General features: G+C 37.0%; 1 protein-coding gene across 1 annotated transcript in view; it reads left to right on the top strand.

Moving 5' to 3' along the window:
- Positions 1-26,581, top strand: part of CNTN5 (contactin 5) — a 650,920-nt gene that overhangs the window by 569,310 nt on the left and 55,029 nt on the right. Inside the window, exons 15-17 of the mRNA XM_040257782.1 lie at positions 1,220-1,369; positions 17,320-17,390; positions 19,810-20,044. Coding sequence (XP_040113716.1) covers positions 1,220-1,369; positions 17,320-17,390; positions 19,810-20,044 — 456 coding nt within the window. The remainder of the gene's footprint in view (positions 1-1,219; positions 1,370-17,319; positions 17,391-19,809; positions 20,045-26,581) is intronic.

Below are 26,581 nucleotides of genomic sequence, written 5' to 3'. Positions count from 1 at the left end.
CCCAGATAGAGCATAAACACTATGTAAAAATGCTTTACTATGTGGTAATTATATTGACACACAGTTTTATGTTTTAATAAAAATCTACATGTAGTACAAAGGTCACTCCAAGGAGAGTTCAGAGCTTCCACTTTGAAACCACAAACTGGAGTTTTTAAATTAGAGAGATATATTCTTAAACCACTGTTTGGAACTGCCAAGTGGCTGAGCATGTTTGCCAGAACTGGGAGAGGCAAACTGCTCAAGAAATTTCCCTAGAAATATAAGAACTGTTTGCTTAAATTGGAGCTCTGGTTGGCATCTTCTCTGGGGTTGAAGGGTTGACAAAAAATATTTTAGTGTAGATAATGGCAAGTTGTGTTGTGTCAATCTATGTGTAAAGATGAGATGAAAGAATTCTAACTATAACGGACTTTGACATGTGCAACTGCTTACTTCTGAAGACTGATTTTTGTTTTACTAATGAGACTGGAAGTGACACATGACCACGTGATCTAAGGGTATATGCAGAAGCCTGCCATGTCTGTCAGGGCCTAATATCTTTGATTTCAATCTATAAGCATTTCTAGTTCACCTCAGTTCAATTCAGTTCAGTCGCTCAATTGTGTCTAATTCTTTGGGACCCCATGGACTGCAGCACACCAGGCTTCCCTGTCCATGACCAACGCCTGGAGCTTGCTCAAACTCATGTTCAGCGAGTCAGTGATGCTCTCCAACCATCTCATCCTCTATCATCCCCTTCTCCTCCTGCCCCCAATCCCTCCCAGTGTCAGGGTCTTTTCTAGTGAATCAGTTATTTGCATCAGATGGCCAAAGTATTAGAGCTTCAGCTTCAGCATCAGTCCTTCCAATGAATATTCAGGGCTAATTTCCTTTAGGATTGACTGGATTGATTTCCTTGCTGTCCAAGGGACTCTCAAGAGTCTTCTCCAACACCACCATTTAAAAACATCAATTCTTTGGCACTCAACTAACTTTCTTTATGGGCCAACTCTCACATCCATACATGACTACTGGAAAAACCACAGCTTTGACTAGATGGAAATTTGTTGGCAAAGTAATGTCTCTGCTTTTCAATATGCTGTCTAATTGGTCATAATTTTCCTTCCAAGGAGGAAGTGTCTTTTAATTTCATGGCTGCAGTCACAATTTGCAGTGATTTTGGAGCCCAAGAAAATAAAGTTCACCTAATGACATGAAATTTCCTTCCTCTACCTAGTTCCAGAAATCATAACAGGGGACATGGAATCAGCCATGGCAGTGGACCTGAACCCCTGGGTAGAATATGAATTCAGAGTGGTGGCCACCAATCCAATTGGGACTGGAGACCCAAGCACTCCATCTCGAATGATCCGCACAAATGAAGCAGGTAAGAATATTAGAGAGTCAGAATTCTATTGGCTATGCCCCTTAGTTGCTTTTTAAAAATTTACTTATTTTTAATTAAAGGATAATTGCTTTACAATATTGTGTTGGCTTCTGCCATACATCAACATGGATCAGTCATACGTGTATATATATATTTATCCCCTCCCTTTTGAACCTTCCTCCCACCTCCCAATCCATCCCACCCCTCTAGGTTGTCACAGAGCCCTGGTTTTTGTTCCTTGAGTAATACAGCAAATAATCACTTTTAAAGCAATTTGAATTAACTATTATTGCTTTACTGTAATTTTTCCAAGTTCATTTACCTGGACATCATAAAACTATTTCCTTTAAGATAATTATTTCATTTTATTTGTTTTCAGAGCTTTTTCTCCTTTTATCCACAAATACAGGTCTAGATGCTTCCATTTTGCTCCTTGCACTTATCTTCAAGTTAAGTTGAAGATGTTAGTTTCTCCTAATTATGTACTCATTCAATATAGCAGGTCCATAAAATTCAGAATAGATTGGCTCACCCTTTTTTTCTCCAGTGTTAGCAGTTACCTCTAATTATAGGCACTTTCTTAAAATTCTTTATGCTGCCTTCACCATCTGACTTGCTATAAATCATACTTTGAAAAGACAAATTTTGCCTTAACTTGACCAACTTATAAAACACCAGCATGCTTCCAGTCTTCTAGAATAATGTGTCTCTGAAAGAATGCTTATAAAGACCACATAAGGAAAATTAACAGCTTTATTTAAAAACAAATTTTAAGGTATCTTGTTTATCACTTGAAAGGAACAGGACTAAAAAGTCGTTAATAGAGTTTTGACTACTTTGGACAAAGTCTTATTGAGATCTATCCTTTATGACCCTATCAAATTGTATGTAAAACATATTTGGTAAGGGACTAGTTTAGGCAAACATAAATATCAACAATGTTGATGAGAATAATTAAAACAGTAGAGAAATGAAGAGGGGGTAGATTACAGATACAAGAGGGAGGAACATTAATGTCTTTACACTCAATGATAACGTGAATCTCATTACAGTGTAAGTACAGTAAGGGTGAGAATCTTGTCTTTTTTGTTCATTGTTTTATTGTTCACCTTGAACAATGTCTGGCACTGGTATAGTATGTCTTTGCTGAAAGATTTAAACAGACTGTTAGTTTCCTTTCCTTTATATGCTGCTACCCACACCAGGACTGAGGTCAGAGAAACATGTACATAGAGAACTAAGAATGAAATATGTACATTTTGTATCACAATTATTGAATTAGACCAAAAAATGTGATTTGTGACTTCTTGGAAATCGAATGCAGTTTATAATAATTAAACTATCAAAAGTGTTGGTTCTTTCTCTAAAACATACTCAGTCTCATTCTTTAAAAATAGAAAGAAAAGAATCAGAAAGTGAAAATAATCATTACATAATGTGAGAATTACAATAATTCTCATAAAGTGAGACAAATAATTAAAATTGTTTTCATATAAAAATTAAGCACCAAAAAAATTAAAAATAGAGTAGCCTAATACATTGGAGAGTACATCATGAGAAATGCTAGGCTGGAAGAAACACAAGCTGGAATCAAGATTGCTGGAAGAAATATCAATAATCTCAGATATGCAGATGATACCACCCTTATCACAGAAGGTGAAGAGGAACTCAAAAGCCTCTTGATGAAAGTGAAAGAGGAGAGTGATACAGTTGGCTTAAAGCTCAACATTCAGAAAACGAAGATCATGACATCTGGTCCCATCACTTCATGGGGAATAGATGAGGAAACAGTGGAAACAGTGTCAGACTTCATTTTTCTGGGCTCCAAAATCACTGCAGATGGTGATTGCACCCATGAAATTAAAAGATGCTTACTCCTTGAAAGGAAAGTTATGACCAACCTAGACAGCATATTGAAGAGCAGAGACATTACTTTGCCAACAAAGGTCCGGTTATGGTTTTTCCTGTGGTCATGTATGGATGTGAGAGTTGGACTGTGAAGAAGGCTGAGTGCTGAAGAATTGCTGCTTTTGAACTGTGGTGTTAGAGAAGACTCTTGAGAGTCCCTTGGACTGCAAGGAAATCCAACCAGTCCATTCTAAAGGAGATCAGCCCTGGGTGTTCTTTGGAAGGAATGATGCTAAAGCTGAAACCAGTACTTTGGCCACCTCATGAGAAGAGTTGACTCATTGGAAAAGACTCTGATGCTGTGAGGGATTGGGGGCAGGAGGAGAAGGGGATGACAGAAGATGAGATGGCTGGATGGCATCACTGACTCAATGGATGTGAGTTTGAGTGAATTCCAGGAGTTGGTGATGGACAGGGAGGCTTGGCGTGCTGCAATTCATGGGGTCGCAAAGAATTGGACATGGCTGAGTGACTGAAATGAACTGAACTGAACTGAATACATTGGAAAAGATTCATTCATAGAAAAATGCAACTTTCTGCTTTTGTGCTTTGCTAATTACAAGTTGTTTTTTCTTGCTCCATTTTCAATAGTGTGAATTTTAAATTAAACATTAATTGCTTGGTTGCATTTCCATGCATTCATAAAAGCAGGCATGCTTTCATTGTGTACAGGTGTTCATTAATTAAGAGTATAACAGGTTAGTTGTTCCTCATTTTATGTACTCACTCTGCAGATATTGAAATGACTGCCAACATTAGTACTTAGGCTCACATATGTTCTAAAAAGCACTGCCTTACTTTGCATATTGTTAATTGTGTTTAAACAAAGGCAAAGATTGCTGCCTAATTCAGATGCTCTCTATAAATATTCATTTCAAAAATAAATAATCCATTTGGGATGACTAATCCTTTTAGACTTTCAATAGTATAAATCTCTTTGTGCTATTAAAAAGTACTTTAACAAAAACACTGTCACATTTCAAGCTAAATCGTATTCAGATGATGCATTTTAATAGACTTGCCCCTCATCTATTTCTGCTGCTACTTCCATCATATAATGCCTGTCTCTCTATTTTATCATGAGTTCTATATACATGACATACTCTAGTCCATTAAAATCTTATGGAAGAGAAGAGAAATAGCATGAAAATTAATGAAATACTCTTTTTTGAAAATGAATTGAGGAAAGCTGTACTGTGCACTTTATGCCTCTTATGCTTTGGTAACACTCAAGGCTAGAGCTACTAATGGTGTTGAACCAAGTGTTGAGTTTTGTCCCTGTTTTCTCAGGCAGCACAGATTAAAAGGGACACCAACATCCTGAGACATCTCAAGTGATGCACTCTGCCTCTATTGAGTACATGTCCTGTATTTTAAAAGATGATGCTGTTCTAATGGACCAAGTAATCTTTGAAAAGCAGTGGAGCTTCTTGGAAGAGAAAAGGTCTCACACTCAGGATATTGAGTTGAAAGCTTTATGTCCCTTTAAATTCTCCTCTTTACTAGAATATTCTAAACCCAAAGCACTTTTAGTAAAGCATTTTTACCTTAGATTGTTTCTTGTCCACATGTCCCAAAAGGTTAAATTTTCTTTACAATATCCTATAGGATATATTTTTAATTTTATAGTCATCAAAATACTCTTAGTAGTCAATAAATATAAGATAAATTGGTTTAGTCTACTTATTATAATTAGGATGTCAAAACAGTAATACAAATACAGGTTTCCCCAGCTATACAAAAGAAAGGCATTCCTATGAAAATTTTGTAAGTCAAAATGCCATCAAATGAAGAATTTTTGTTTCATTTAGTGCTCAAGTTCTTTGAAATATTCATTCAGTTTTCATTTTTCACCTTTTTTCATAGAAGTGAAAATCTCTTCAGATTTCTTTCAGTTAGTGAAACAGTTACTAAAATGTAGATAAAACAAAGTACTGTAAAGCAAACTTTTGAAAAGCAAGGGATACCTGTATATATTTACACTTTAATGTGTGTTTATATTTATTTATTTATAGTTCAATTTTCTTACAAGTTTTAGTGAGTTAGCGACAGAGAGAGAGAGAGAAAAGGGTAGATATTACTCTGTGTTATTTTGGAAATGTGTTACAATCTTTAAATTACTGTGTAAGTTTGTATTGAATAGTGGGAATCTTTCCCTACCATTTAAAAAGATAATCAAGAGAGAAAAATCACACTTTAAGAAATTAATTTGAAATATATATTCTCATAGACATAACAAAATATGTAAATATGAATTTAGCAATAGCAATTCTCATTTATCTGGACAATTCTCTTATTTAATTGAACCTTAATATTCTGTAAGTTACATATTTATAACAGCAATTGTTGAAAGATAGATGCAAAGGGGAGAAGATTGTGTTCATTATGTAACCTACAATTTAGAAAGATTCGGTTTTCTCTGTTGTATAAGATTTCTATTATCAAAGCTTTGATGTAAATCTCAGTACTTGTTTTTTATTTCAAATTGTGATGAATTGATAGAGAAAGAAATAAAAGAAGATGCTGCCTAATACCTATCATTAAGAGTTTCAGGTTCAGAGTTAGGCAAATCTAGATTAATGGTCTTCTCTGCCACTTACTAGCAATAAACATAGGTAAGCTGTATGCACTGTTCAAAGCTCAATTTTCTCACTTGTAAAATAGAAATAATATAGCAATCTACTCCCTTCAACTATTGTATTAAATAAGATAAAGCAGGTGAAAAGCTTGGCACACATGGTAAGTGCTTAATACTAACGAGTTATTACTATTATTTTTTATCATGAATTTAAATATTATTACTTTATTAAATAGAAATTTAAACAATAGTGATCATGCATGAGTTGCCATTTTAATATAGAGGAAAATTTTCAGATTAAATATATGTTTGTCAACATAGTAAGAGTCATCTAGTCTCTTGGCTTGTAGTGGGCTTCTTCAATACACCATCCTGTTGAGAAGTCTCCACAGTAAATTGCACCATCCAGCCTGGGCCCTCAGCCCACCTGAGTAGTCAGGGAGTCAAGAGAGACTTTCAAAGTGTGGTGCACAGTACAGGGTACATCTTTGCTACAAGCTCCTCCTCACCTCCATGTAAGGCCTCTCCATGTTGCTTTTTTTATCTAGCTAGGGAAAGATTGAAGGCAGGAGGAGAAGGGGACAACAGAGGATGAAATGGTTGGATGGCATCACCGACTCAATGGACATGAGTTTGCATAAAGTCCAGGAGTTGGTGATAGACAGGGAGACCTGGCATGCTGCAGTCCATGGGGTCACAAAGAGTTGGACACAGCTGAGGGACTGATTGGAACTGAACTGAGCCTCATCCATAGTGGATTGTGATACTGTTGCAACATGTAGCTTTTTTTTTTGGGGGGGGGGTTCTTATAGCAAAAGGAAATGAAACAACTTGCTTAAGCAAATTGTTGCAAATTCAATAACTTTCCAGTTTCTTATTGCATTATATTCTGTTCTGTCATTCTCTTTGGATGTTACTATGGAAAATGTCACATATACTTTTGGCCAAAGAGGGGTTACCTGGTGGTTCAGTGGTACAGAATCCACCTGCCAATGCGGGAGACAAGGGTTTGATTTCTGGGTGGGAATATCCCTGGAGAAGGAAATGGCAACCAACTCCAATATTCTTGCCTGGAGAATCCCATCAACAGAGGAGCCTGGCAGGTTACACTCCATGGGGTTACAAAGAGTCGGACATGACTGAGCAAGTAAATCACAATTTTTGGCCAAATAAGGAAAATATATACTTACATTTAAGAGGCTAATGCTCAACCAAATATATATGAGTATCAAGTAAACAGATGAATATATTTTCTAGCCTTAGCAGTTTCTGTACTATGTCATGTTACAGCTAGGTAACTGGTTTATTAAACAGGCTGGACTTGGTAGAGTTTAGACATATTAATAAGGTTTATTCTTCTCCCACCTTTGTTCTCCAGTATGCTTCATCTCAAGTCTGGCTTCAGGCCCACTTATTAATTTATCTAAAGTTTTTTAGGTATTAGGACAGTCTCATTTTTCAGGTATTAAAGAATTCCATTTTAACTTAATAAAAACTTGCATCTCATATCTAGTTCTATGCCTCTGTCCCTCTATCCTAGTGCAGGCTTGACTAAAGGGTTATGATTTCTCTTTTCTTGCTTCTTTCTGCTTCCTCTCTGACCTCCAAATTCTATTCCAACTCCCAGGTCAGAAAAGAAGAAAGTGGACATCTACTTCAGGTGTTGCGGTTTGTGGTTCTCAAGCAAATATTGAGTGCACCAGGAGACGGCATTTGTCCACATCCTGTCTCTTTCTCTCATGAGTACTTTGGGCTCTTTGGAGAGCATCCTATCTCCTACTAGCAGGCAGCTTTATGAGCTCTGAACCCAGCAAGCCTATTCAAACCTACCTTCTGTAGGGTCTGCTTTGCCCACAATATTATTTCACATTTCTGATCTGCCAAGCTTTAGAAGCACAGTACGTCTTCAAAAACTATTTTGGTCTCTGCTCTCATAGCACAGTGTGGGACTGGATCATCCTACAAAATTCTGAAGCTCAATAGCATCCAGCTAAGATGTGAGAAGTAAGCATCTGTACTCTGCAGCAGCTGTTTTGCTTCTTATGACACTCCCACTTCACTCCGAGTGACAGCCGAGGCTGGAGGGCCATGCCACAGCACATCCATCTGCTAAGCTGACAGCCTCTTCCAACACATTCCTTGTGCTAAATAATCTCACAAAGATGGCTAGAGGAGAGTAATAGGAAAGGGTCAGAAAATTGGTTTTCTCCATTTCCTAATAGTTCTGTGGTTTTAGCTAGACAACCTCACTTTAGCATCTGAGGTTACATGTGTCTCATCCCAAGTCCAGAAAAGACTCGTTAAGCTTCCTACTACAATTTCTTTCCATGTACATTATCTTTCTACTTCTGATGGGCTCTTGTTTTGTTCATATTCTTATTTTCGCGGTTCTTGCCCGTGATAATTAGTTAGAAATTCCATTGAGTTCAAAAGTTATCGAATGAACACAATAAAATACTATTGTAAGATGGAGCTGAATTAGTTTTCTCAGGGGCATGTGGGTTGGCCTTTTAAATGGCATTTAATGTGGCTTTGAAGGCCAGACCAAATGGGACTCAGGTGGAATTATTTATAGGGGCAATTAAAAAATCTACGTACTATTGTCAGGCACTGGAGTGTACAGAGAAAAGGCATAAAGCTGTGAGGGTTTTAAAGTTCTCTCCAGTCTCTGTTTCTAAAATATATATATATGATATAAAAAACAAAAGCATTCAACTGAAATAATTGGGAAAATCTCAAAGAAAATACTATTAAGTGAACATTATAGCTTTCTTCAACTAATTTAATTATATTAAATAAAAGAACTGGTTCTCAGTAACACTAAGAGAAGGCGAAGATCATATTAACAGCAAGCAACAGACCTCTAGGACCAAATATCAATATTCAGGAAAAAAGAAGCTAATAGTACAGAAGACAGTATTTTTAAATCATGAAACCACTTTTTAAAATCATGAAATATTTTCTACAAAATGTTTTCAAAAAATATATCTTCAGTTTCAGAGGCACTTTGCAAACAGAGATGGGGATTTTAACAAATGCCTTTCTAAATGAAACATGAGTAATTCTTAGGCATGTACATTTCTGATTAATAGCAAGGTGAGGGAAGAGCACTGGAAGATTTGAGCAAGAAAGACAAAAGCACAGGGAGAGGATATCAGCCCAGGAGTAAATGTGAAACACTCAAGTTAGATTTCTCCTGTCTCCTTAGTCCCTATCATACTATATGACAGTCAAAAATCATGAAGAATGTTCCAAGTCCAACATTGAGCACATGTTCTGCGTTATAGCATTTAAATCTTATATCAACACTGTAAAGCAGGAAGGTTTAGTCCCATCTTACAGATGAGAAAACAAAATAGAAGAATCTTAAAAACTTGCATAAAGTTACCTAGTCAGTAAGTGGCAGACCTGGAATTCTAATCTTAAGCCCCAAATGATGATTCCCAAGTTATCTTCTCTTGTGTTGTTGGAAGAGGGTGTTTGCTATGACCAGTGTGTTCCCTTGGCAAAACTCTATTAGTCTTTGCCCTGCTTCATTCTATACTCCAAGGCCAAATTTGTCTGTTACTCCAGGTATTTCTTGACTTCCTACTTTTGCATTCCAGTCCCCTAGAATGAAAAGGACATCTTTTTTTTTTTTTTTTTTGGGGGGGGGGTTAGTTCTAAAAGGTCTTGTAGGTCTTCATAGAACTGTTCAACTTCAGCTTCTTCAGTGTTACTGGTCGGGGCATAGACTTGGATTACCATGATATTGAATGATTTGCCTTGGAAATGAACAGAGATCATTCTGTCGTTTTGAGGTTACATCCAAGTACTGCATTTCGGACTCTTGTTGACTATGATAGCTACTCCATTTCTTCTAAGGGATTCCTGCCCACAGTAGTAGATATAATGGTCATCTGAGGTAAATTCACCCATTAAGTCGATCTTAGTTTGCTGATTCCTAGAATGTCAACGTTAACTCTTGCCATCTCCTGTTTGACCACTTCCAATTTGCCTTGATTCATGGACCTAACATTCCAGGTTCCTATACAATATTGCTCTTTATAGCATCAGACCTTGCTTCTGTCACCAGTCACATCCACAACTGGGTGTTGTTTTTGCTTTGGCTCCATCCCTTCATTCTTTCTGGAGTTATTTCTCCACTGATCTCCAGTAGCATATTGGGCACCGACCAACCTGCGGAGTTCATCTAACCATCTCATCATCTGCCGCCCCTTTTTCTTTTGCCTTCAATCTTTCCCAGCATCAGGGTCTTTTCAGTGAGTCAGCTCTTTGTATCAGGTGGCCAAAGTATTGGAGCTTCGGCTTCAGTATCAGTCCTTCCAATGAATATTCGGGGTTGATTTCCTTTAGGATTGACTGATTTGGTCTTCTTGCTATCCAAGGGACTCTCAAGAGTCTTCTTCACTACAATTCAAAAGCATCAGTTCTTTGGCACTCATCCTTCTTTGTGGCCCAGCTCTCACATCCATACATTACTACTGGAAAAACCATAGTTTTGACTATAAGGACCTTTGTCAACAAAGTGATGTTTTTGATTTTTAATAACACTGTCTACATTTGTCATAACTTTTCTTCCAAAGAGCAAGTGTCTTTTGATTTCATGGATGCAGTCACCAGCTGCAGTAATTTGGAAGCCCGAGAAAATAAAATCTGTTGCTGTTTCCATTTTTCCAGCATCTATTTGCTATGGAGTAATGGACTGGAAGAAGCACAAGCTGGAATCAAGATTGCTGGGAGAAATATCAGTAACCTCAGATATGCAGATGATACCACCTTTATGGCAGAAAGTGAAGAGGAACTAAAAAGCCTCTTGATGAGAGTGAAAGAGGAGAGTGAAAAGATTGGCTTAGAGCTCAACATTCAGAAAACAAAGATCATGGCATCTAGTCTCATCACTTCATGGGAAATAGATGGGGAAACAGTGTCAGACTTCATTTTGGGGGGGCTCCAAAATCACTGCAGATAGTGATTGCAGCCATGAAATTAAAAGACACTTACTCCTTGGAAGCAAAGTTATGCCCAACCTAGATAGCTTATTGAAGAGCAGAGACATTACTTTGCCCACAAAGGTCCGTGTAGTCAAGGCTGTGGTTTTTCCAGTGGTCATGTATGGATGTGAGAGTTGAACTGTGAAGAAGGCTGAGCACCGAAGAATTGATGCTTTTGAACTGTGGTGTTGGAGAAGACTCTTGAGAGTCCCTTGGACTGCAAGGAGATCCAACCAGTCTGTCCTAAAGGAGATCAGCCCTGGGTGTTCTTTGGAAGGAATGATGCTAAAGCTGAAGCTCCATTACTTTGGCCACCTCATGCGAAGAGTTGACTCATTGAAAAAGACTCTGATGCTGGGAGGGATTGGGGGTAGGAGGAAAAGAGGATGACAGAGGATGAGATGGCTGGATGGCATCACCGACTTGATGTATGTGAGTCTGAGTGAACTCCGGGAGTTGGTGATGGACAGGGAGGCCTAGCATGCTGCAATTCATGGGGTCACAAAGAGTTGGACACGACTGAGCAACTGAACTGAACTGAATGGGACTGGATGCCATGAGCTTAGCTTTTTGAATGTTGAATGTTAAGCCAGCTTTTTCACTCTCCTCTTTCACCCTCACCAAGAGGCTGTTAGTTCCTCTTCACTTTCTGCCATTAGAGTTGTATCATCTGCATTCTGAGATTGTTACTATTTCTCCCTGCAATCTTGATTTCAGCCTGTGACTCATCCAGCCTGGCATTTTGCATGATATAAACTCTGCATAGAAGTTAAATTTATAAATTACATTTCTAGGCACTGTGATATATAATTTTGAAAACCTTAAAAAGTAAGTACTATTATTATCTCCATGAGGAAACTGAAGGACAAAGAGGTTAAGAAGTATTTCAACCAACCAGCTAGAATGGTAAAACTGTTAGTAGGTTTTATGATCTTTCTTGGTCCCAGAAGAGCACTTTATTACTACTTACATGTACCATTTTGTCTACACTATTGATAGGAATAACAGCATTATTTGAATTCCTTAGGAAACACCACTGATTTTTCCTTTTAAAATTTTGGAAACTCTAACTCTTCTAATAAAGTGGGCTTAAGTGATAAGCAGTTAACTGAAATACTTGTATGTTATATAGTTCAATTCAGGTAGGAACTTTTGTTGTTATTGCTTGATTTCTCTCCTGACCTCACCCTCACCGTGTAAGTAACCTCTATTCTTTCTTCCTTTCTTCTGCATTTTTCTGTCCAAAGCAGTTACTGGATTTTGCTCCTAATTTTGTGACTTCTCTCAGATCTCTAGCAAAGCTGTATTATTTAATGAGCCATGTGAACATCTACTATAGTAGATTTGGAAATTTTTCATGGAAAAAAAAGAGATTGGTAGATGATTTCATCCTGTATTCTTTTATTAGTTGAGTGTTAATTAAAGCATATTTTTAGTGTGACAGACTTTGTTCAGATTACTATACTTAGGAAGAGTTCTTTGAAGCACAACCTTAACTTTATGCATGCTTAAACTAAGGTAGTATAATATATTTTGGTTGCTCTGAGCATTTGCAACCAAACATATAAAATGAAAAGGGACAAAAGTCTACATTTTAACATGCCAGACAAGGCACTAAAATAGCAAGGCATTTACAGATTGTTGGAAAAATGTTAATCACATTATTCAGTCATGGAAGAGTAATGTTCAAAAAGCAATTCAGACAAATCACTGAAAGTGAAAGTGTTAGTCCCTCAGTGGTGTCTGATTCTTTGCGACCCCATGGACCATAGCCCACCAGGCTCCTCAGTCCATGGAATTCTCCAGGCAAGAATGCTGGGATAAGTTGCCATGCCCTCCTCCAGGGAATCTTCCCAACCCAGGGATCAAATCTCTGGGTCTCCTGCAATGCAGGCAAATTCTTTAACATTTGAGTGACCAGGGAAGCCCAGAGTGAACCCATTAACAATGCATGTAAACTTGATTCTCTGAACTAATAATTTCATGGCATTTATCAGTAGCCAACTGAAGAGAGAGGAATCTAGCTGCATAAATATAAATCAAAATTTGACTATATTTAAATATATTTGGTATTAAGTAAATGTGTATTTCTCTGAACTCAATGAAAGCATTTATTACATGTTTGATCATATTAATTTTTAGCTTCTAACAAGAATTATAGAACTTTCACAACAGAAGGACTCTGAAAAATTCAGGCATATCTCTACATATCATAAGCATGTTGTTTTATAAATAAAGGATATAATTAAAATCAGTGGACTCGAAAGTGTTGACTGCAGAGATAATAACTGTGTGCCATCCACTTGAAAAAGAAATGAATGAGCATGGGTTCCACTGATCATCTGCATGTAATTAGGAAATTTAAGCTAATTAGAATGAGAGTGTTCATTTCAAACATTGTGATCCTGACAGCAGAACACACTGCCTGAGTTATACCTATTAAAGCCTTAGGTTTTTTTTTTTTTTTTCCATTTTTATTGAGATATAATTGATATATAACACTATATTAAAAGTGAAAAACAATGATTTTATATATTTGTATATTACAAGATAACTATCATAATAAATTTAGTTAATATTAATCACCTCACACAGTTTTGTTTTTCCTTATGATGAGAACTTTTAAGATATGCTTTCAGCAATATTCAAATATATAACAGTATTTTTAACTATAGTCACTATGTCTTCCCAGAATTTATTTATCTTGTATCCGGAAGTTTGTACCTTTGTACCACATCTGCCCATTTCCTCAAGCCCTGTCCTCACCTCTGGCGATTACCAATTCATTCCCTGTTCCTACCAGTGCCATTTTTTTTTTTTTTTAAGATTCCACATGTAAGTGAGATCATACAATGTTTGTCATCCCCTGTCCAGCTTATTTCTCTTAAAGCAATGCCCTCCATGTCCATCCATGCTATCTCAAATGGTCGAGTTACTTTCTTTGTATGGCTGAATAGTATTTCATTGTATTATAATACACTATATGTTTTTTATCCATTCATCGATCAATACATTTAGGTTCTTTCCCTGTCTTTAAAGCCTCAAGTTTTTGTTACCATTTCAGTTACTATTTTCTGTTACTATTTTCTATTATATCTAGCAAGGCTGTTGTAGAAAGAACAGTTCATGCTTATACACTAACTTATATACTTATACATAACTTATATACTTATACATAAACTATTAAAACACAATGCTTTATAATGCCTCTTTTGTATCATTTATTATACATTAAAGGTCTTCTCTTGTGGCTCAGCTGGTAAAGAATCCACCTGCAATGTGGGAGACTTGGGTGCAAGATCCACTGGAGAAGGGAAAGGCTACCCACTACAGTATTCTGGCCTGGAGAATTCCATGGACTGGGTAGTCTATGGGGTTGCAAAGAGTTGGACATGACTGAGTGACTTTCACTTTCATTATACATCAAAATTGGATAAACTTACTTAACATGAAGCTGAATATGGGTTTCTTTGGTAACTAAGATGGTAGAGAATCCAACTGCAGTGTGGGAGACCTGGCTTTGATCCCTGGATTGGGAAGATCCTCTGGAGAAGTGAATAGTTACCCACTCCAGTATTCTTGCCTGGAGAATTCCACGGACAGAGGAGCTTAGCAGGCAGAGTCAGACACTACTGAGTGACTTTCATTTCACTACCTTAAAAGAAACTGATAGCAGTAGGAAGACTTCAAAAACTAATTTTATATAATAAAACAAATTTTACAAAATCTAGGTCATTTGTGAATAATTTGACAAGGATGTTTCCCATACAAAAGCAAATTAAATTTTGCTTTCTTGGTTCCTCAAAGTGGAAATTTTCCCCACACTTTTCATTAGTTTCTTTCTTTCTTTTTTTTTAACTCAAAAAGTTAAAATCTTTGAAAAATCTCAATATATTTTCTAAAAAAAAAAAAACAAAAGCATTAATAGACTATGGGACAATACTACCAAAATAAGAAAGTTTTGACATCAAACCATCACTTGTATTTTATCCTACTCATGTTTCTTTAATGAACTTCGAGAAATATTCACAAAAGAGTCTACAGCCTGCTCTCAAACCCTAAGCTAGAGGTTCCAAGCATTCTCTTTTTAGATGATGTCTGAGGGCTGAATAAAACAGAAAAGGACTTTCAGTGCCTAGGGTTTCCACAAAATCCATGCTTGTGGGGAGAGTATCTTCTAAGAAAAATATGCAAGATCCTAAATCTGGGTATAAATAAGTAATTCCAATATAATAGATGAAGTAGGTGGCTCTGGTAGCTATTAGTTGAATATTATTTAGCTATTAATTGTCAGAGATGAATGTGAAACATATTTGTCTGTGGATAACTTTTTATTTTTTATAAATAAATGATACTAAGAGAAGTTATTGTGGCACAATATCAACAAATTAACTTGTTTATGCAGTTTATTTGACCATGCATTGATGGTCACAGTATTCAGAACTCTGAGATTAGCCACTGATGTATATTTGGAATTGTGTCTCCCTGTCCTTTTACACATACAGTTAAACCAGTTCTTTTCTTGTGTGCCTTATCCATACCATACACCAGAAAAAAAAAAAAAAAGAACTTTGAATTAGTACTGTATAACAGTGATTTGGAGACCTGGTATCAAGGCACACTGCCATGTCATAAGTTGTTACATGGAGCAATAACTTTTGACTATTAGTAAAAAGCTCAAGTCATCTGCCTATTCTTCATATAAATCAGGATGTATTTACTGCTATTGCTCCAATGCCATCATTTTTCTTAGTTGAATCACTTGTAACTTCCTGACTGAGAGACAAAGGGGTATCCAGTTCCATATAATTCTGAGGGAGTACATGAGCATGAACTCCACATGTGAATAATTTTTGACATGTATGTAACTGTGAAAGAAGAAAGAAAAATTAGTCACTGCTTCTGTATATATCCTTCTACATGAACAAGATAAGAACTGACATTCATGGAGAACATGGCCTAGGAGATGACATTGGGACCCTGGTGACTTAAGGTCATTTAATTCAACAGACACAATGATAGCGCTCTTTCCCACCTCCATGGTCCAGGGAGAATTTTTTTTCCTTTCTATTAGTATATAAATTCTACATCAGTTTTTCTAGTATATGAAATGTTGTGTGAATATCTGCCAGTAATTAAAAGCCTTTCATCCAAGTAGGTAATATATGAAAGTTAATGTATTGTTTATGAATATATCAAGATCATTTAAAAACTATCTGTTGAGATATAAAGGTTACACTGAATTGTAATATTGCTAATGCAGTCTCATAGCCTGGAAAAGGCTTTCTTTTAATAGTTTTCTTCATTTAACAGTTATTCTTTTGATAATATTCCCTTTCAACTACAAACATATTTTTTGATGCAGTGAAGGGGAAATTTCTTTCTTTGACACATTTATTCTTTTAATAATTACACATTTGCAGAGTATCTATACATTACACATTTTGCCAAGTATCTATATTTTTTTAGTTTGCAGAGAGATTCAGTCTTATAGTTTTTGGGGTTTTTTTGTAATATGTAATCATTTAAATAGGTTCTCACTCCATGGAGCTATTGCTAAGATTTCTTTATAAGGACCTGCTATACAGCACAGGTGCTCTACTCATTACTCTGTAATGGGAAAAGAATCTTAAAAAGACTGAATATATGTTTATGTATAACAGATTCACTTTGCAATACACCTGAAACTGACAGAATATTGTAAATAAGCTATGTGTGCTTAGTCGCTCGGTCCTGTCCAACTCCTTGAGACCCCATAGACTAGTCTGCCAGGTTCCTCTGTCCATGGAATTCTCCAGGCAGGAATACTGTAATGGGTTGCCATGCCCTCCTCCAAGGGATCTTCCCAGCCCAGGGTTTGAACCCAGCTCTCCACTCCCATAAAAATAGTAAAGAAAAAAAAAGGAATTGCATGTACCCTTCTAAATAAACTATAATTGGCATTTTCCATGGGGAAAAAAAAAGAAGAATAAAGACTAGTTTTTAGCTGGGGAAAAAATTTCTTTAAACTGAAGCTTCCTGGGAGTTCTAGTGAAGCCCTAAGGCTGATGTCTACCTGTGGAATTTCCAGGGGCTTTGCAAGCCTTGGATCACAGAAGATTCACATGATTAGAAAGGAAAAAAATGTGTAGCATGAAGCTTAACTTATCATTAGTAGATGTCCTTGACTGTAGTGTTAATTATGATTTGGACCTTATAAACCAGAGAACATTTACAAGAGAATAATTAGTTTGGAGATGCAGTATATGGCCATGAAAAATATCTGCCAAACTCTCCCACAGAGAATTGAAAGCAGGGTATCCATCACAAATGTTTTGTTTTAATATTGAATAAGACCACCCTGACTTCAAACAAATTTTGATCTGTTTATTTGAAAATGTTACCCAACCAGGTAGAATTATGATGCATTCTTATTGTAAGGACACTTAAAGTGTGCATTTTCCTCACTCATGGCCCGTTTTTAACCACAGTTCCAAAGACAGCACCTACCAATGTAAGTGGAAGAAGTGGAAGAAGGCACGAGTTGGTCATCGCCTGGGAGGTAAGAAAGCCCACTCAGATGTCAGGACGTGTTGATTCCTTAAATAGAAAGCTACACATAGGGTATGAGTACCTGGTACAGAGTATCTGTGTAATTTTTGTTTGAGATTACAAATGAGATTACAAAACACTTTGAGCATCAATTACTCACATGAATATTTCCAATGTGAACCTTTCATACTAAGTCTAAAGTCCCATCCTGTCATATGGGCTCTCTTAGAATAAAGCTTGAATAATTAAAATATGTCCTCTCTCAAATTAGTTCAGATGCTTGTTTGGCTTAGTTTAATGTTTGATTACTTCACAGTTGACATTTTGTGGGCTAAACCCACTGAGGTTTTTCTGGAGTAGAGCCTGGGATATCTCATTTATCCCATAAAATAATCCCACTAGTGGTGATAATTTTCCATTTTCTAAATGATGAAATTGATACACAGTTTGAGTAATTTCCTGAGAAACAGTAGAATTGGGATTTTTATAACAAAATCCTTGTTCTTTTGTATCCCTCACCATCTGATCTCCAAAATTCCTTCTGTCAAAGGAAAGGAGTAGGGGTGAAAGCCTGTGAGAGGTACATTTATTTTACATAAAGCCACTTTCCTCCTCTGATGTTAACTTACTCTATTATCAAATATAGCTTTGTAGATCACAGATCAATGCCTTAAAAAGTGGAGATGGGAGTGCCTATTGGAGAAAACTGAACCAATCCCTGACCATCTCGAAGAACAATGAAAGAATGTACAAAAATATACAGAAAAACTTCTTTCCCCTTAGTAAATCTTCCATGAGCACATCCTCTGACCTCTTCCTCTGTTCATTCTCTTCTCCTTCAATAAAACTTTATGTCTTGCTTTTGATTTCTGCAGAGGTATTAACTTCCCAATTCCTGACCTTTACTGAGATCATACCTCTTTAAATGGAATTGCCTTCCCTGTCAGTTTTGTGTCTTACTCAGATTGGGCTACTGTAACAAAAATGCCATAGACTGGGTGGCTTATAAACAACAGAAATTTATTTCTCACAGTTTTGGATGCTGGAAGTCCAGTTCTAGAAGGCACAGGTGGGTTCAGGTCTAGTGAGGGCCTACTTCCTGGTGCTTATAGCACCATCTTCTCACTGTGTCCTGATCTGGCAGAGGGGCAGAATAGCTCTTTAGAATCTATTATTAGGGCACTAATCTGACTCATGAGTACTCCATCCTCATAACTAAATCACCTACCCCAAATCCATCTCCTAATACAATCACATGGGGGATTAGGAATTATCACATAAACTGGTGGGGTGGGGGTGGGGGAGAGGATATAAACATTTAGTATATAGTACTTTGATATGATAGATTTTGTCTTTTTTCCTCCATTCAACACATACTTTTTCCTCAAATCAAAATTTTTTTATAAAGTAACAAATATTTGTGTGTGTTAAGTCGCTTGAGTCATGTCCAACTCTGCAAGCCTATGGACTGTAGCCTTCCAGGCTCCTCTGTCCATGGGATTCTCCAGGCAAGAATACTAGAGTGGGTAATCATGCCCTCCTCCAGGGGATCTTCCCTACTCAGGGATCAGACCTTCAGCTCTTGAGACTCCTGCACTGCCGGCAGATTCTTTACCGCTGAGCCACTGTCTATTGGATATCTATTTGTCAAACACTGTCCTAGGCAATGGTTGGTAACTGCTCCATTGACTAACTAGTTAATCACAATTGCACAATGCAATTCATGACTATTTAACAAATTTAAATGTGGGAATTCTCTTGCAGTCCAGTGGTTAGGGCTCCAGTCTTCCACTAAAGAGGACATGGATTGGGGAACTATGATCTGGTATATGAGGCCATGTGACCAAAAAAATAAAAATTAAAGAATTTAAGTATAAATCATATAGTACGAGCTTCTTGTGCATATACTGTATTCTAATTATTCTAATATTTTATATGTTAGTAAAGCACAAAAGTAATTAAGAAAAATACTAAAAAAAGAAAAACAAAAAGGTCTTACATTAATTTCTCCTGAATTTTCTGAGCAAAGACCTTTGCAGAGCATTACCAGTGACAAGATTTTCCCAACCACCAGACCATATGACAAATTTCACCAACATGTTAAATTCTAGTGTGGACTCCAAGGACCTTTGTTTCATATACATCACTAATTGGAGTAAAGTTGTCTCACTTCAAGAGTTTTTAATACTCTTGATAATTTTCTTAAATATCAACTGATACCATTTAATTTTTTAACTTTTACCTTTAAAGCCTTTTAAATTTGCAACAACTGCCAAGTGATTATGCTACAATGGCTTTCAATGTGCTAGAAAATTCGGAGAATCTCTTTTGTTCTAGTTATCTATAATTTTAAAAGGTTAAAGACTGGAATAAATAAGTTTCTTAACCAGTTATTTTGCTGATAATTAATTGTATTTTTTCTTCTCTAGCCAGTATCTGAAGAGTTTCAGAATGGGGAAGGCTTTGGCTATATTGTGGCTTTCAGGCCCAATGGAACACGTGGCTGGAAGGAAAAAATGGTGACATCCTCTGAAGCTTCAAAATTCATCTATCGAGATGAAAGTGTCCCTCCTCTTACCCCCTTTGAAGTGAAGGTTGGCGTTTATAACAATAAAGGGGATGGACCTTTCAGTCAAATTGTTGTCATATGTTCAGCTGAAGGAGGTCAGTTTTATCATCCTTATTTTCATTTAACATTTTAATATTAATTTGGTAACTGAATGTGACATTATTGTATTATTAGAAAATACAGATATGCCCAAAGAGAAAATAAAAAACCCATAAAACAGAACTTACCCATAAATTCACTAAACTTTTTAGATATATTTTTCCAAAATTTTTCCAAATAAGTTTTATTGAAAAAAGTTGATAATTCCATATATTAATACTTTTCTTTATGTTCTTCATGTCCCACTGATATATGGCAAATATCTTTCCATGATAATAACAATATTAGTAATGCCTGTTATGTAGTCTATTCTGTGAACGTATGGACATTTAACTATTCTTCTTTGGTTTGAAATTTAAATCATTTTCCATTTTAATCCACAAAAATTTAAATTTATATCAAATGAATTTAAATAAATACTCCAATAAATACTTGTTACTAACATCATATACAAAATATTGTACTGATAAGTATCGGACAGGATTTTTTGTTGCAAGCTTTTCACACATGGTATCATTAAATCCTCACAACAATCTTGACTAATAGGCATTATAATCCCCATTAAAGGGAAAGAGAAGTTGAAGTTCAGGGAAATTAAGAAACTTGCCGAAAAAGTTACATAGTTTGTAATTGAGAATTAAACCCATTGCTGCCAATCATTAAATCCTTGATTTGTCTATAGCAAGCTGCTATCATATGCATAACCTTGTTCAATCTCAATATAAAACTACTAGGTAGTGAAACTGATAAACATCTTTTACTATTGTGATTATGTAACTATTATTCACTTAATACCAGTGTATCATGATTAGTCAACAGAAAATAATAGTATCATTAAATGTATCATTAAAGCTACCATTTAATAGGAAAAAAAAAAAAAACTGCCAGATAAGCAGGACCTGGGCAGTATACCCATTTCATAGACTGTAAGACATTGTATTTACTTTTAGGGCCAACTGAAATTCTGCCCTTGAATTGAAGAAAGACTATGATGTTATTCATGGCTACAGTCAATAGGTGGTAGTGCTAGGATGCCAACTCAGCTTTCTACATCAAAATCTCTGGTTCTTTCAAGGTCTAGTACAAAAATGCATTTTGTACTAAATGCATAAGAAACTTGACATTGAGAGGAAGCTTAACAGAACTAACTCCCCAAAGTTAGCTATTCCACATAGTCTTTCTTCAATTCAAGTGCAGAATTTCAGTTGGCCCTAAAAGTAAATACAATGCCTTACAGTCCCTAAACTTGACAGCCAGCTGAGCTAATGCTCCACCAGAGACAGCACAGATTTGTCCTTCCAAATAATTACTGCTTTTATAAACTGATCTTTTTATTTCCTTTGTGCCCACGTGTGTGACTAGAATAGCTCAAGAGGATTATCAATCTTTTTGGTACTGGGCATTCATGGGGGTGAATAAATAACTTCTTTTGAATATTGAAATACAAAGGTAGTATTTGATTTATGAAAGATGTAGTTTTTCATTACCAGCTCCTTTGTATTTTGTGACATAGAGGAAAATTCTGAAGCAGAAGTAGAAAATTTACCCTAGTATTAGAATGACCAAGGAAGTAAAGAGTCAAGTAATACCAAACAACTGTAAGTGTCCTGATGAGATATTCATGCACTTATTGTTGTTTAGTCACTAAGTTCTGTCCAACTCTTTGTGACCCCATGGACTGTAGCCCACCAGGCTCCTCTGACCATGAGATTTTCCAGGCAAGAATGCTAGAGTGGGTTGCCATTTCCTTTTCCAGCATATCTTCCTGACCTGGTAATCGAACCTACTTCTCTTTCACTGGCAGATGGATCCTTTACCTTTGAGCCACTGGGGTAGCCCATTCATGCACTTAGCATCTCAAATTTGTGATGTGTTTTCAGATAGCATATACAGTCTCCATATTACTTATATTAACTCTTACAATCAAATATGAGGTAGGAATCTCAAGTTGCAATTTACTTGTAGGAAACTGAAGCTCAGAGGCTAAGTAACATGCTAAATTCAACCCAGTAAAGGACAATAGTTGTAGCTTTTGTAACTCTGGTAACTCAGTAAGTTACTTAAGTAAGCTACTTAAGTGTAAGTGATAGGACTGGGGTTTGAACCCAGGTGTGTATGACTCCAAAACTAATACTTTTAGTCACTACCCTGTATCATCTCATCAGGAATGTTTTTAATAATAATATTTTGTTACTGCTTCATTTTGTTGTGTATATTATTTTGTATCATTTGTCTTGCACATGGCCCAAAAGTTCATGTGAGATGAATTGTAGAGGTTTATGAACATGATTTGCATGGAAACACCAGTGCTGCCTTTAAAAAAATCCAAATTTATACATTCCTTGTCAACATTTGCTTTGAAATTAAATTATAGTAGCCACCATGGGTGGTTTACCCTATTTCCTTAAACTTGAGACGGTTTGCCTTTAGAGATTCCTCTTTCTAGCTAGATAGAAAATATGCACATTTTCAAAGACACTGAAGCTGTTGCTGTAACATATTTCATAGTAACACTTCATTTATTTTTGTTGACTGAAATGTGAAAGATATAAGGAAAATTAAATCTGGAGTCTGCCTTTGTTCTGACAACAAAATTAAAACATATATTTAGCATTCGCTCACTAATTAATTTTACTAACTTGGAACTTCATGTGTAAATATTAATAGAGCTTTAGCACCATTACATTGTGTCAGCCAGGAAAAGCAGGATCATGGAAGGAAGAGAGTATTTGCCTGGAGTGGGCAGAGCTTCAGATGGAAGCTCAAACTAACTTGAAAGCCTTTGGCAGTTTTTTGCACCTCTCTGAGCCTTGCCTTCTTCCACTTTAAAAGTGGAAATCTATATTATCGCTGGGAGCCATTACAAATCTAAGGCTGAAATTTTGTTATTCTATTTTCTGAAAGATTCTTTTACATTTTAGTTGTCCCAGAATAGGCAGTAATAATAGATCCATTTTTGTTCCAGAATAAAATCAGGGAAGGGACTTCCCTAGTGGTTCAGTGGCTAAGGCTCCGAGTTCCCAATGCAGGGGTCCAGGGTTCAATCCCTCATCAGGCAGCTAGATCCCACGTGTTGCAACCAAGACCCAGCAAAGTCTAATGGGTGATTTGGGGCTTCCCAGCCAGCACAGTGGTAAAGAATCTGCCTGCCAAGCAGGAGAAGCAAGAGACATGGGTTTGATACCTGGGTCTGTAAGGTCCCCTGAACTAGGAAGTGGCAGCCCACTCCAGTTTTCTGGCCTGGAGAATCCCAGGGACAGAGGAGCCTGGCTGGCTATAGTCCCTGTGGTAGCAAAGAGTCAGATACGATTGAGCACACACACAAACAGGGAAATAACATCCTTTTTAGTCTCTTGGCAAACTATTGGAAAAGGAGTGGACATTTTCAAGATTGGACAATTTTAAAAAGAGTAAAGGGCAGTTCAGTTCAGTTGCTCAGTCGTGTCCGACTCTTTGCGACCCCATGAATCGCAGCACGCCAGGCCTCCCTGTCCATCACCAACTCTCGGAGTTCACTCAGACTCACGTCCATCGAGTCAGTGATTAATAAACTAATAAAAATAGAATATAGTACTCATGCCAGAGCAATTCCTCTTTTCCATGCCTGTGACGTTCACAGAGATTCACGGCTAGCCCTTGTCATCATACTCTTGCCCAAAGCCCAAATAGCTGATTGAGATTGCATTTCTCCATAAGACAAATTCTGTTTCTTTGTTCTTCCATTAACCTAGTCCGCCTGTTTATCACCTCAAAAGCCCTCTTTATTCTTAAATAAAGTGAAGAACAAGAGCAGGGGGACTAGTTTTCTATCCCCCTTTATGGACATAGTTTCTTCCCTTCGTTCATGACACAGCTACTCAGCTAGGGCACCAGGAAGAAGGTATGGCCTTTTCAGAGCTGACACTGAGCCCTGAAGAGAAACGTGCCAGGTGCCATATCAAGCGCAGCCACCAGATTTTGCATTGATGGAGGGAAGCACGGAACTCAAGGACTTCAAGGCACAGCTGGCAGTACTAGCTCTCAACCCAGTTCCCCTGGCACGTCGACAGAGGATGGCCTTCGCATCCAGAACACACTTCCATAAGTGCTTGTGTGCATTTGCTATGTGCTTTGTCTTTTTTCCTCTTCTCTCAAGAAACCGATTGGAATGTGAGGCACACATTACTGAAGGCAAAACACTGAATATGATCTGTTATAGAAGGAATCATCCTTTATACACATAGATAAACCTTAGTAAATCACTTAGGAAATGACTCTCACCACTCGAAAGTTGGCTATTGCCCTAAAGTACCATCAGAAATTACTGGGCTTCCCTGGTGGCTCGGAAGGTAAAGAGTCCACTTGTAATGCAGGAGATCTGGGTTTGACCCCTGGGTAGGGGGGATCCCTTGGGGAAGAGAATGGCAACCCACTCCAGTGTTCTTGCCTGGAGAATTCCATGGACAGAGGAGCCTGCTGGGCTACAGTCCATGGAGTCACAAAGAGTTGGATGCGACTGAGCAACTAACACTTTCACTGTCAGAAAACCTCCATATGTTTGTTGTTGTTTTCTTCCTGCTAACACCCTTGAGACGCTGAAATCTTTCGAGGTTTACACAGTGGAAGTAACCCTGAATGACTCTTTCAGTGACAGGCAGCATCCGATATAAAGCCAGAGGAAAGAGGTTTGCCTGCTAGGACTTCCATGCATTGTAGACATGTATCAGTTATCTATATCCTTTGAACCAGGCAAAAGTTATGTGCATTCCAACCCTGATTTGACTTCAGGTGTCAGGCTATGGTATAATCCAGGGGTCCCCCACCTCCAGGATCTAATACCTGATGATTTGAGATGGAGCTGATGTAATAGTAATAAAAGAAATAAAGTGCACAATAGACATAAGGCTCTTGAATCATCCTGAAACCATCCCTGACCCTGTCTTTGAAAACACTGTCTTCCATAAAATGGGTCCCTGCTGCCAAAAATGTGGGGGACCACTCCATACAATACTCTCATATTGGAAATAATCCTATTTTTTTTAAAGAATAGCAAAGTTCCAACATAACTGATTTTAAAGTGCATAGTACAAATGATAAAAAGCAATTTTTTTCCAACATGAGAAATCAAATCAGCCTTAATTTCCACATTTCTAGAAATATCTTTTAATTAAAGTTATATCTGTTTTCCATTTATTTCTTGTTACTATAGCTTTGGAAAGAAACTGAGAATTCAATACATCTGATAGAAAATTAGAGGGAACTTTAATATAGATTAATTTTAGGTTGAAAGGTTTATTTTTACATAATGTGAGTTAGCCTTTTCTAGTTTTTTTTTTGGGGGGGGGTCTTTTTCCTTGTATGGAAAAAATGTGTGGTTTTTACTTTTTATTAAAGTCAGAAGCTTCTTCTAGCTTGCAGAAAATGATATGCAATTATCCTCTTGCAAATTGAGTTACCGCAGCTCAAATTAAAACCTGACTTTCATGGGATGTTATTCTGCAGATCATTCCTGAGCTGAAACTGAGCTCAGTGGGATTTATGTGAACTTGAAAATTAATAAATTGGCATATTAGTTGTAAAATACAAGGAATAATTTCCTGACTTTGCCAGATTATCCATTTGGATTAGTGCCTATAAAAGTTCAACTACAGCTGTCTTCACTCAATTTTTAAATAATGAAGCCATAGCCCTTCTCCCAAGGAGTTTATTAAACTGTCCTTTGATTAATGGTGTTGCCCACCCCTCCTGGGAATTCAAATGTATAATCAATATGACAAGCTCATCCCCCCATATTATATGGAGAACTCAAGCTGCTAGGTCATTTAACACAAATGCATCGTCTAAATTCATAAACATGGTAATGCTGTACAATATTTTTAATATAATTCAGTTCAGTTCAGTTTAGTCACTCATTTGTGTCCAATTCTTTGCAACCCCATAGACTGCAGCATGCCAGGCTTTCCTGTCCATCACCAACTCCTGGAGCTTACTCAAACTCATGTCCATCAAGTCGGTGATACATCTTTCCCAGCATCAGGGTCTTTTCCAATGAGTCAGCTCTTCACATCAGGTGGCCAAAATATTGGAGCTTCAGCTTCAGCATCAGTCCTTCCAATGAACACTCAGGACTGATTTTCTTTAGGATGGGGTGGCTGGATCTCCTTGCAGTCCAAGGGACTCTCAAGAGTCTTCAACATCACATTTCAAAAGCATCAGTTCTTCAGCACTCAGCTTTCTTTATAGTCCAACTCTCACATTCATACATGATTACTGGACAAACCATAGCTTTGATTAGATGGATCTTTAGTCAGCCTGTCTACTTTATATCCCAAGACTGGAGTGAAGGAGCCAGACATGGTCTAATTAATATCATCACAAGTGAAAAAAAATCTTTAAAAATCTTTGAATTTTTAGACATAATGCTAATATAATCTCAGAAATAAGTCCCTAAATTTTCATCAAATTTTCCAAGTATAACAGATAGTAGCAAGAGTGGCAAGAAACATCCTGGCATTTACAGATCAGGAGAGTTTCAGAGACGCCTGAATATAAGA

The sequence above is a fragment of the Oryx dammah genome, unplaced genomic scaffold (genome assembly GCF_014754425.2).
Source record: "Oryx dammah isolate SB20612 unplaced genomic scaffold, SCBI_Odam_1.1 HiC_scaffold_17, whole genome shotgun sequence".
Classification (NCBI taxonomy): domain Eukaryota; kingdom Metazoa; phylum Chordata; class Mammalia; order Artiodactyla; family Bovidae; genus Oryx; species Oryx dammah.
The sequence above is the reverse complement of the archived record's forward strand: the minus strand, read 5'-3'. Positions and strand labels throughout refer to the sequence as shown.